This window comes from Diabrotica virgifera, chromosome 7 (genome assembly GCF_917563875.1).
Source record: "Diabrotica virgifera virgifera chromosome 7, PGI_DIABVI_V3a".
Taxonomy (NCBI): Eukaryota; Metazoa; Arthropoda; class Insecta; order Coleoptera; family Chrysomelidae; genus Diabrotica; species Diabrotica virgifera.
In genome coordinates this window covers 196379331-196392970 of record NC_065449.1, presented here as the reverse complement: position 1 = coordinate 196392970, position 13640 = coordinate 196379331, and the positions used below count along the sequence as shown (strand labels likewise).

General features: G+C 34.7%; 1 protein-coding gene across 1 annotated transcript in view; it reads left to right on the top strand.

Moving 5' to 3' along the window:
• The window catches only part of LOC114332297 (reversion-inducing cysteine-rich protein with Kazal motifs), a 408801-nt gene that overhangs the window by 60102 nt on the left and 335059 nt on the right, over positions 1–13640 (top strand). The window contains exon 2 of the mRNA XM_050656164.1: positions 6392–6444. Coding sequence (XP_050512121.1) covers positions 6392–6444 — 53 coding nt within the window. The remainder of the gene's footprint in view (positions 1–6391; positions 6445–13640) is intronic.

Here is a 13640-nt window from a genome sequence, read left to right as displayed (position 1 = left end):
GGGGATGTTGTGCCAATCCTCTACCGCAGCCGTCCTGAGCTTTTCGCAGGATGCAGGGGCTGAACTACGGTAAGGGATGATATCAGACGATTTTGGTAGACAGCAGATTTGCTCTATGCACTTGCACTATAACCGAAACAGTGGTTTAACGAGGAGGGTCAATAATGATTTGAAGAGGCATCTCTTACTAAGCTCGAATTTATTTTGTTTTGTTCGATATAGTTCGAGATATGTGAACTCTCAAAAATACGTGGAAGAAGTTCTCCAATACCATTTCATGCATTGCATCATTCATTGGTGAAACCTTTAGATTAATGCATGACGATGTATGTTTTCATATCGCAAGATTCATCCGTGAGAACCTTAATGAGGTCGGGATTCAAGTTTTACCATGGCCGGCACGCTGCCCAGATTTTAATTCAATTAAACATATTTGGTACAACCTCAAAAATGGGTAAGAGCAAGAGCACCAGCCCGTACATCATTCGGAGAGCAGAACCGTAACTACCATTGGGCAACCGGGGCCCCCGATCAAGGGGGCCCCATGTTTGGTTGGTCGTGCATAGATTTTAACGAGGGAAATAAAAATATGTGTTTTAAAAGCCGATCCCAACGAAATATTTTCAAATGACACAATTTTAAAAAGAGCGCAATATAAAGTTTTAATTTTTTACTTCGGAAATTAGTTCTTTCGACTAAAATACAATTGGAATAGAACAGGGGCCCCTGAGGCCTGAGCTAACCTGGGGCCCCCGAGACCTTAACATAAAAATTTAAATTATTACTAAGGAAATTAGTTATTTCGGCGTAATAAAGCCTAAACTGCCATTGGAAGAGGGAGCCCGGACTAAGCTGGGGCCCCCGAGACCTTTCGTAAAGATATAAATTATTACTTAGGAAATTTAGTTATTTTGGCTAAACAAAAAACTAATATGCAACCGGAATACGGGCCCAGGTCCCAGCTACATTGTCTTAACTAATTTACCCCAGACCACATCTTGGTACGTGAAAGGAACCACACGACACTACATTTTGAAAAGAAAGGTATAGGTAAGATAGAATTAGCACATTAGGATCAGTTCCACCAATACAATGACCAGCATTTAAATCAAAGCGAACACAAACGAAGGAACGAACTCGTAGGTGTTCGCTTGGTTGTTCGTTCGATACAAAGTAAGACCATTTACATTGTAACGAACGAACACATTCGTTAATGATCCGTACGCAATGTCAGGTACAGATGAAGATGTAATCATTAGCACTGCTAATTTTATAGTTATTGCAGGACATGCTGAAAAAAAAAGATAGAAGAGAGTGTGGTGTTCACACAGGAGGGAAAATGCACTTTCAAGGGGTTAAATATCTCAAACATTTTTCCTGACCCCTCCTTCCGCTGGGAGGTAAATTCCCCAGACCTCCAGTAGGGGGCCCCCAGATCACGTTTGCCCCGGGGCCCCCAATATCGTACTTACGGCCCTCTCGGAGAGCTCAAGACGGCTGCGGAAGAGGAGTGTCAAAGTATCTTTGATATCCAATATATCATGAATTCAGAAAACTGAAAAGAGAACTGAAATTAGATTTGAGAGTTAGGCTGGCAAGGTGTTAGGTTTTGTCGACTCTGCTTTACGGGATAGAAGCATGGACACTTAACGCATCGACTACTAAAAAGTTGGAAGCATTTGAACTGTGGGTGTATAAGAATCCTGAAGATATCATGGACCGAGCATGTAACAAACAACGAAGTCATGAGAAGAGTCAACAAAAGAATGGAAATGTTGGAAACCATCAAGACAAGAAAGCTCTAATACCTGGGGCATGTTATGCGTAATGAGAAATACAACATACTTCAATTAATTATACAAGGGAAACTCCAGGGAAAGAGAAGTGTGGGAAGGAGAAGAATCTCATGGTTGCGTAACTTAAGGGAATGGTACGGATGCACATCAACCGAACTATTCAGAGCAGCAGCATCTAAGATCAGAATAGCCATGATGATTGCCAACCTCCGTCGCGGAGATGGCACGTAAGAAGATATTATCATGAATGGATTGTCGAAACGGCTCCAAGAAGTCCTAAGGAGCAGAGGCGGCAACACCCATTTAATACTAACAAAGGGGAACTTGCACTAAAAAATTTTTTTGCATAAAATTGTTAATTTATGTTTAAAAATGTTATATTCAAAATATTACGTCTTAACAATGAACAGTGTACGTACAACATCTGATCAAAGTTCCGCGTCTAAAATTTCCGTTTCAAACAACTTCAAAAGCGCGAGCTTGGGTCTGACGTCACAGGCCACATTTATCGTTTTCGCCCGTTTGCTTTGAATGCAGTTTGCCATTGCCAGTTGTGCGTGTCGAATAACGTAACGTAACGTAACTGTGACGTTTGCTCGGTATTTATGTTATTGTATTTAGTGTAGTTTAGTGTATTTAGTGTGTAATATACTTTATCAAAATGAAAAACAAATCTGCGCAATATAAGTACTGTATAGTGCCTGGGTGCATCAAAAAGTTCTTTTTTATGAAATTACTTTTGTCGTTTCTTGTGTTGAAAAAAGAAACAAGTAACTTAAAAATAAACAAAACTTAGTAATAAAAGTAAGAGTAACTAAAAAGTATTGGTGCTACTATAGTATGCGGTCTACAGTCATGTTTCTACTATAGCTTGCGGTCTACCGAGGGATGCTGTGTGAGTATACCCTATTCCACGAACATACGCCTGTTTTGGATTACAGTCAAACCTGCCATATCCGGATCAATGTGGCGACAGACCGATCCGGATATGAAAAAATCCGGATATCAAGACCACTACTTCTTTTACAGTCTCTGAAACGTTTTCTCCTTCATACATTCCAGTAATCAACGCCGTCAATAACTTTCGTTGATAGACGCGTTTTATAGATTCTATAATACATTATTTCGCCATATTTTAGTTCTTCTTTTAGTGCGTTGTCCAATAGCAGGACTGCCTTTCTCGGTAGATTTCGGTAGATACGGACGGCGCAGACCCGTCAGGATATGGGGAGGTCCGGATATGACAGGTCCGGATATGGCAGGTTGTACTGTACTTCGACAACGAATATTTTATTGTGCAAAACAAGAAGAACGAAAGTAAATTGCAAATTACATTGTTGTTTATTGCAATAATTATTAGCGCCATTTACTTTCGTACTTCTTATGTTGTACAGTAAAATATTCGTTGTCGAAGTAATCCAAAACAGGCGTATGTTCGTGGTATGGCCCATATAAGCTGAGATGATAAAGATATTAACTTGTAAAATTACAATAATGATTCTTCTTATTTATGCGTATTATTAACTTTGTAAAGAAGGGTTTTGTTGGCTATCGGTACATCTGCTAATCACCATAATCTTTTCTCAGAAGGCTTTGAACACAATAATGAAAGGCTCCAGTAGGTACTAATAAACATTACAATCAAATATAATAAACTTTATAAAAATTTAGTTTCTTTATTATTATGCAAATTACACCGTAATATTTTCCAGGATATACGAAATCCTTCGATTAGAGTTAGGTAGATGAAACCCACGGGGAAAACCGTTTACTATAATACATATAATGGTACCAATTTCAGTTTGAAACTAAGCTGATTGGGGAACTACTTACAATATATAAGATGAACATAAATAATACGTAGGAATTTTCAATTAAAGACGATTAAAATGAACTGTTGTACTTAATCGCTTTCTTTTGAAAACCCCTCGTGAGTAATAATACTTATACGTTATAAACACATTAGTAATTTCTAAAGATTTATAAATTTGACTTTAAAGTAAATAAACTGATTGTAGAACTATGCAAGAATACAAATAATTGCTGGTAATATCCATTTAAATACGATTAAAATGTAATACACCCGTAATACCTAATCGTAGACGTAGATGATTGTGGCCTCTGACGTCAGACCAATAGAAGGACGTTCAAGAGCCTCCTAAGATATTTGAATTTTATAGCATTTTCAAAGCGCCGTAATTAGCGTACGGGTTAAAAATATTTGTTTTTTTCGCATGCAAGCGTTTTAAGATCATGTTACCTTATGTTTTTTAACATTATTTTAATATTTAAAAATTTATGCAAGTTCCCTATTATACTATGATGTTCAAAATTATGATTGTTTGAATTTTGTTCGAAGATTTTTAAACATTGGATTTTTGCCTAGCGTCCTTTGATCAACGACCTTTTGTCAATAATTGTATTGTTTTCTTTTCCTCAATGGTAATTTTCACCATATCTTTCATAAAAATGTGGTCCAAGATTGACAATTTCTGCAAATTGAAAGAAATACAAGTTGGTCTATCTAAGTGGCTAATTTTGCCGGTGACTTTATTATTATTGTCATAATATTATTGGTGGTCCGATATCTTCCGTTATTGTCGATGAACTACTTCTTTTCTACTATTCAACAATTGCTGTTGGATGTAAGTAATGGGTCAATTGCAGCAGTCACCGGTGAATCTCAACCGAAGGCCAAAGACCTAATTGGAGATGCTTAGAAAAATATGTGGAAGGGATTAATATTGGTATGATCCAAAAGACAAACTTATGGAAAATTGTAATTAGGAAATCGGACCCCACATAGGTATACGTACAAAGCAGAACTCATAAGATATAGGCCAGGGTAATAAGACAAAAATATACCCTATTCGTGACACTTCGGCAGCCAGGGTACTGAAGCATTTTTTCGACATGTAATACCTATAGGAACAAATTATAACTATTTCCTGCGTAGGATCTAGTGGCCATTTTTATTTATAAACAATTAACTGTCAAAAAATGGCATTTTCCCCTTTTTTTTTAAATCAACGAAAAACAGTGAAACTTATGATTTTTTTAGTACAAATATCTTCGAGATTATGGAAAAAGCTTTAAAATGACGTATTACAAAGTTTGATACACTCATTTATTGTTAATATCATTGCGAAAAAAGGTCGGAATTGCAAAAAAAAAATTTTCTCAATACCTGTTGTAGAAATTAGTGTACAGCTTTGAAATTTTTGTTAAATGAGGGTTCTTTGGTACTTAATATGCGATAAAAATTTAAAATCGATTCATTCAATTGTTTAAATTTTATTCAAATTGTTTATCCCAGAGAGCATTTTTTTGCAATAACATAAGTCAGAAAAAAATTATCTTAGAACCATTCCACAGGTGTCAGATGAAAGAGAATGAGCTACACTTTCAACGTGTTTTAAAAAAGTGAATAAAAAATGCATTTATTAGTAATAAATAATTCAAAAGTATCGTCAATTTTTCTTTATAAACTTTTTGAATAACTTTTTCCAAAAAAATTAACTTTTTTACCCTGTTTTAAGTACACGACTACCAAGTAATGTTATCTATATCATAACTGATATAAAATTGTAATAAATATGTATAATTTTTTATATAACAAAATAAAAATTTATAAGGAAAGATTTACGATACTTTTGCATAATTATTTATTACTAATAAATGCATTTTTTATTCACTTTTTTAAACCAAATTGAAAATATAGCTCATGCTCTTTCATTTGACACCTGTGGAATGGTTCTAACGTCATTTTCTTCTGGCATGTTATTGCAAAAAATTGCTCTCTGGGATAAACAATTTGAATAAAATTTAAACAATTGAATGAATCGCTTTGAAATTTTTATCAGATATTGAGCACCAAAGAATCCTTATTTGACAAAAATTTCAAAGCTGTACACTAATTTTTACAACAGTTATTGCGAAAATAATTTTTGTTTAATTCCGACCTTTTTTCGAAATTATATTAACAATAAATGAGTATATCAAACTTTGAGATAAGTAATTTTAAAGATTTTTCCATAATCTCGAAAATATTTGTACTAAAAAAACCATAAGTTTCCCTGTTTTCCATTGATTTGAACAAAAAGTGAAAAATGCCATTTTTTGACACTTAATTGTTTATAAATAAAAATGGCCGCCAGATCCTACGCAGGAAATAGTTACAATTGGCTCTTATAGGTATTACCTGTCGAAAAAACGCTGCAGTACCCTGGCTGTTCAAGTGTCATGGAAAAAACCTTATTACCCTGGAGTAATAATATGATTTATAGATTGTAACAGACATTCATACAGAATTAGACGCTGATCTAAATGTTCTTGAAAAGTTTAAAATGTATGGTAATCAGTTATAATGATTAAGGTGACCACATAATATTTTTACAAACTTAAAGGCAGCTCAGTGTTGACAGTATAAGATTGTGTAATAAAAAAAAGTTCAAAAAGCGTGGTAAAAAGTTTAATTTGTTGTTTTCGTATCCTGTTTTTCGTTGACTCACAAATAAACTTCTCACAAGCTGAATTATATTGACAGAATTACATTTTTTAATCGAATGAATAACGATTTTGTTTTTAACTTTCAGATTTAATGTGCTGTTCTCATGCAACTGGATCTTGTCGGAGTATATGCGAAAAGGTAAGATAATCACTATCTTTGACTGACAAATATAATTTGTTCAAAGTTTTTTAGGCGGATATCTAAATAGCTTAGTTATGACGTTTTTATTTGATAATTAATGGGTGTTGTTATTTATATAGAAATAATAATGATTTAATTAAAATAATAGAGTGTATGATATACATACACATCAAAATCAATAAAACCGAAATTATGATGACTATGCAAATATCTTGGAAAGACAGAATACATGACAAATCTGGTATCAAGCTAAAATTCAAAAGTCGACTGCAACGAAAAGCATTAGTTCATCAATATAAAAAATACTTAGATCATAATGTAATCCCATTTGCCGAGGACAATCAAATTGCTAAACTGCAAAGAGGAATCTCTTTAGCATGGACCGCATATGAAGCTTTATCGGACATCTTCAAAAGCAACATGCCAAATTATTTGAAAAACACGTTCAACCAATGTGTGCTTCCAGTCATGACTTACTGCGCCGAAACACTTTCCAAGCAAGCAAGCAAGCGTTTTATTCAACCCGACCCGTGAGACTTGTTCACCCCTAAGAAAGTACGATTGGGTGTAACAATTAATTGGAGTGAGGTGTATTAACTCGAGTCTAAGACAGGAGTCACTCCACCGTGCTCCAATGCTCCAGGCCATCCCTTTCCTCCTATAGCACGCTGATGCGCGATAGGGCACAACTATCAGCCAAATGCTCTTCACGTGGGAATCCTGGGTAATAGAATTCCAACGTGGTGCCCTAATCGATTTGCAAATCAGGCCAGCGTGAAGCGCTATATGCCTGTTATCTTCTTGTGACTTGTCTGCGGCACTAAAATTGCTTGCTTGGGCCCAGGCCTCTGAACCGAGTTAAGCTCGGTTCAGAAACCTGGTGCCTAGAGTTGGACCCTACTTGCCCGGGTTTTTTGTGTTTTTGTTTTGTTAGAAATTTTTTTTGTTGGCTTGCGCCGGTGTTTGTAATTTTTTTTTGTCGTTTTGTCGGCACACTAATTGCCTTGTCGTTGTTGATGGAGCTACGTATTGTCCACTTTTATTTTATTTCTTATTTTATATCTTATTTACTGTCATTTTATTTATTTCTTTTTTTTATCTCTGATGTTTATTTTCTTTACACCACTATTTGTTGTTATGGACTTTTGTGCTTCCATCGGTGGAAGGCGTCGTATCGCATTATCTCTCGCAGTATGGGACTTGGATGATTTTCCAGTTCTGGGAATTTTGTCCTGGCTCTTTCCGTCATTATGTCGGTCACTCTGATTTGTTGGAGCTCTCTGAATAGGCGTCTTTCCGCCACGTATCTTGGGACGATCGGTGCTTCCCTTAGGCTGCTGTTGTGTGCCGCTTGGATCTTCTTTTTGTTGTTTTGCATACGTGTCCCCACGCGAGAGATGCATATGTCAAAATTGGTATTATTATGCTTATTGGTATTATAACCCAGGGTACAGCAACCAAATTTCGAGTGGCCCAACCATAGACATAATAAGAATAGACAAGGCATGCTAAGCAAAATAGCGTAACGCACGGGCAGTCGATCGGTGGTCTATCGATCTCTTTTTACCAAGCGATCCCGCGCATGTGACAAAGATGGCTAGACCACTCAAAGTGAATATTGGCCAATGACGTCGTTAAAATTGGCGTTACACCTCTATTCACAGAGCGGCCCATACTATAGTGGAACATATTATGTCTATGGGCCCAACGCTGAATGGAACGGTCGTTACTTGGACTGGCTCTCGGATGCAGGGAGAACTGTGTTCAACTTTGGACGCTGAAGGCTGAATGATGATGATGATGACGGAATTATCATTTTTGTCATGAGTGGTTCGTTTATCACTTACTGTCATATTAGCATTTTTCTATTAAGTATTAAAATAGTCTGAAAAATGGACAAACAACTGAAAAAAAATGATCCCCATCTTCGAAAACTGATAGGCCGACACTGAGCAATCAGCGTGGCAAAAGTGGTGGAGAGAGAGAGAGAGGGGGGGTAGTTTATGTGTGAGGCAGTGTTGCCAGATTTCTCCCAGCACGTTGCAGTCTTTATTAACGGAATAGGGAACCTTATTTTACGAATGACTCTCGTATGTTGGATGTTAAGGCTTTAAATATATAATGATTTAAATGATGATTGTGCATTTCTAGACACAATCATGACCATACCTAAAAGGAAAAGCATTAAGATGCACTGCTGGTCGTTTAAACGGAAGCAAACTTCCCATATTCTCCGAGAGATGTTCCAAGAACATCCCGTCACGTAGACGTTTGTAGCCATGGCGTGTTGTTGACTTTTAGTGCTTACTTTAACATAAAATTAGATAGTGGGTGGCTATTATTCAATTATTTAGGATTGTCGTAAAGTGTTGGTATCCGACCAACTTTGATTATTATTTTAATATAGTATCAATTTAATGCATCCATTACCATAAGTAAAGATTGAAAAGGCAACTCAAAAACAATACAAATTAAATCGTTAGTCAGTTGTTACTTGTAGGATAAAATTTTATCTATTTATTTAATTACTTATTGATTTCTAAACAATGGGTAATAATACTGGAAACACGTTTATTTGTTAGATCATAATATCACACTTGATGGGAGTGTCACTCATACAGCAACAAGATTTATTTCATTTATTAAGGCTAGCCCTCCACTTGCGATTTGTAGTAGCGGCGACAAAAAAGTCGATGTCGCAAAGAATCCAGAGGATGGCTACACTGCGATTTATAAATTTCTGAATAGTAACATCACTTTTCCAATTATTGATGACATCGAAACCACTTTTAGATGTGGATGCTTTTGAAGTTTTAACAAATAAATAGCGCATTTTTCACCGGGCGCTAGATGTGGAAACAAAATTAGTAGATAATATTGTAAAATCTTGTTGTGTATTACACAATTTTAAGAAAAGATGGAATACGAGTTAAACATTTCTATGAGAGCCCTTTAAATAACAATATGTGAAATATATCAAAAATTATAATAAATAGGTATGTTTACTAAAAACACCCATATATTTGGGTTCTAAAATTGTTGACTTATGGCATCTCTTGGATTAAATATTATTACAGGAGCAGCTACAGTTAGATTGTAGTGACAATTACGTATTTTTTTCACACTTTATTTTCACTGATATATAGGTACCGTAAAATGGGGTTACTTTGACCGCTGGGGCGAATTTGACCGAAAACATAGAAAAATATCTATTGTGATATACTTCAGCCACCCTGTATAATTTTTAAAATTATTTTTAACGATTCAAATTTATAAATATCTAAGAATTCATTTTTAATTAAAAAAAAGAATTAATATTCCAAGGGTTGGTACAATGAACAACCAAAACAGAGTATTATTTAGATAATAATTGTAGATAATAATGTTAGTTTGTTATGTGTTTAGAGTTAGAAATACAGAAAAAATTCCTCTGACTGAAAAATCAAATTTGTCTGTTTTTAAAATAACAAAATGTCTGGCTAATTGGCTCGGCCAAGGCCATCAAATTCACTCAAAAAAAAAAAAAAAAAAAAGGGTTGGTAAATCCACCGATATAACGAATTAAGAAAAAATGGTTTAAAAAACGGTCAAATTAACCCCACTTACAAGAAAAATAATTTTACAGGCAAAATACATATACGGCCAACTTCCCGACAGATGGGGTGAACTTTGACCAAAGGCATTTTTTATTTTTTTTTTCTAAGTCATGATTATTTTCTTGTAATTATAATCTAAGCTACTGAAAGTAGACGCCTAAACCCATAACATATTTGCATATAGAAAAATGTAGCAAAATTTAAAATATGATTTTTATAGGATTAAAGTACAAAATCGGTCAAAGTCACCCCATTTTACGGTACCTACGTAATTTGAAAGATTTCATCAACTAAGTTCGTACTGTCGGTGTGCGCGTGTACTTCATACTGTCATTTTTATAAAAATTCAGTCTCAACACTACTTTTTTCTACGGCCGTGCTAAAAGGACCACTTTCACGCACGCATTTCGTTTCCGAAAGTTGCATTTTCCCGCATGGCGTGCGTGAAAGTAAATTTTCCCGCACGCCGTGCGGGAAAGTAAAATACCTTGTAATATGGCATTATAATATATTATAATATATACAATAAACTAATATTTAGATATTATTTACTAATTTATTTCAAATTTATCTTATTGTGTTCATGTTTTAATGAAATTAGCGCGATAATTCGATGAAATAAAATTATTTTGACATAATATTTAAAAGTCAGAGCAGTAGACAATTACAATGGTTATGAATCGTCGTCATGGACACCAATATCGTCGTCGTGGTAACCCATTATATTGAAAGTTTGGTTTTGACAACCTTGTCAAAGAATTAATTTGTGTATTTTCACTTCTAAATAAAAATTGATATAACTCTATTTTTGTGGCTTTTCCAAACGTAGGGCCATAGAAAAAATATTGTTCCTAACTCATGCAGAAAGTGTCTTTCCCGCACTTGACTGCTTGCCCGAACTCCGCTTTCGCGTCGTTCGGGTCAACGGCAGTCTCGTGCGTGAAAGTATCACTTTCCGCACTAGTTAGGAAAATAACTATTTTCTACAACCACTATTCAAAGTGCACTTTTCTGCACGGTTTTATGTTAGCAAACTTGATATTTTCTCACAGTATAAGATATTTGACATTAGTGTGCAGAAAAGTGACGTTTCTGTGCCGCAAAGTGACGTTTCTGTGCCGCAAAGTTCTTTTCTGCACAGTTGACTACCTCATTCTGAGTAACGTTATATTCTGTTTACATCCGTGGACTACCGCATTCTGAGTAACGTTATATTCTGTTTACATCCGTGGTTAAACTTTAGACAAATATATAACCTATAAGACAATTATTATATTTAACTGTAGCATAGAAACTAAATTATGGATGTTACAACTGTTTTATTTTACAATTTTATTCTTATTAAACATTTTATAATTATCAAATAACCAATAAGGATTTAGCAACCTGTGCAAGAGACGTCGAATGAAGTAGGTTTTGTGTAAATCCGTGACTGCATAAATATAATGTCAATAATGTGTAATAATTAGACAAGGCGGAAACGGCGGGTTCGTTGGGAAAAATATTCCCATGAGATATTTTTGCATAATCACATTCGTGAGACATCCCAGAATAAGGTTCAAGAAGTCGCCCACGTGAAAAGTGGGCCAATTTTTTTAACAATTTTTTTAATCAAATTGCAAAAAATCAATATTTTTGGCCCAGACTATTTTTTTTTAGATTTTTTGGACCATTCTGGACAAAAAAGCTCTCTTATAATTTTTCTCTAAAGTTGATCTTTTTCGAGTTATAAGCAATTTAAAATTTGAAAAACGCGAAAATGGCCATTTTTAAAACTTAATAACTCGGTTAAAAATTATTATTATGAAAGTCAGAAAGTGACTAAATCAAAGTTTAAAGTCGCCGCTACATGATCCTGAAGAAATCTGTGTCATTAATTTACTACTAAGCTGTTATTTTTAATTAATAACAATGAGCGGTTAGATCGTATTGACGCCGCTGTAAATGTGAGTGCGAGTAAGATGCACAATTGGACTGCTGGAATGGCTTCTCTCTCGCACTCAGAATTTACAGCGGCCGCACACGTGCATGGCGCTTATTATTATTACTTAAAAATAACAGCTTAGTAATAAAATAATGACAAAAATTTCTTCAGGATCTTCTAGGGGGGGCTTTAAACTTTTAGTCATATATTGACTTTCATAATAATAACTTTTAACCGAGTTATTAAGCCTTGAAAATCGCCAATTTTCGTTTTTTTCAATTTTAAATTGCTTATAAGTCGAAAACGATCAACTTTAGAGAAAAATTATAGGAGACCTTTTTTGTCCAGAACGGTCCAAAAAATTAAAGAAAAAATTGTCCGGGCCAAGAATATTGATTCTTGCAATTTGATTAAAAAAAATTGTTAAAAAAAAATTGGTCCACTTTTCACGTAGGCGACTTCTTGTACCTTATTCTGGGATATCTCACGAATGTGATTATGCAAAAAATCTCATGGGAATATTTTTCCCTTCGAACCCGCCGTTTTCGCCTTGTCTAAATTGTTTAAATTTAAACAAATTAAGGCAGTGCATTAATTTTTTAATGGTTTCTGTGCAATTTATTTAGGTATAAGGAATTTAAATTGATTAGTAGGTATTAATTAAATACAGTTTAAAATTTATCACATAGGTACCTATTATAATTAATCGTCGTTTGGAAATTGTGATTTTTATTTTTAGGAAAAACTGTGCTTGTAGAAAAAGTATAGTGTGAAACACGTGCAGAAAGGTAATTTCTCACTCGTTTGAATTGCGGCACTCGCTTGCGCTCGTACCGCAACTTTTCAAACTCGTGAGAAATTAGTACCTTTCTGCACTTGTTGCACAATATACTAATTCCCAATCGCGCCTAAAGAAGTATAATTTCAAAAAATCGTAATTGTCATTCATTTTTATTCCAAAATTAATTCATTTTGACTAAAAAAATTTTTGGCTCTTCACCTAATCTTCTTCTTTACGTGCCATCTCCGCGACGGAGGTTGGCAATTATCGCGGCTATTCTGATCTTAGATGCTGCTTCTCTGAATAGTTCGGTTGATGTTCATCCGTAGCATTCCCTCAAGTTACGCAACCATGAGCCTACACTTCTCTTGCCCTGGATTTTCCCTTGTATAAATTAATTGCAGTATGTTGAATCTCTCATTATGCATAACATGCTCCAGGTATTGCAGCTTTCGTGTCTTGATGGTTTCCAATATTTTCACCTAATATATTGGCTATACTTACGGTGACCATATCTTTTTAAAGAAAAAAAAGTACAAAAAACACAAATGTATTAAAAACGCAAAATGTACCTTGTTATTCGACAAATATTATAACTTTTTGGCATTAAAAATAAATAAACTATGTAGCTAACCATAAAAAATTATATCAATTAAACTAAACATAACACGTTATATTACCTTTGAAAAAGTTACAAGCCTGTAATTAAGAGTTTTTAGATGAGGGACCTGGAATAGCCTCATCTTCTTCCGGTTTTCTGCATCATTCATATTTTTCTGAACTTAAAATTAATTTAAGAAGGTCCGGCTTCGACTGAAGTAAATGAAACATTTCATACAAGTCTCATCAAAATTTGCGTACACCAGCATCGCTGCCTTGAGAGTGGATATGG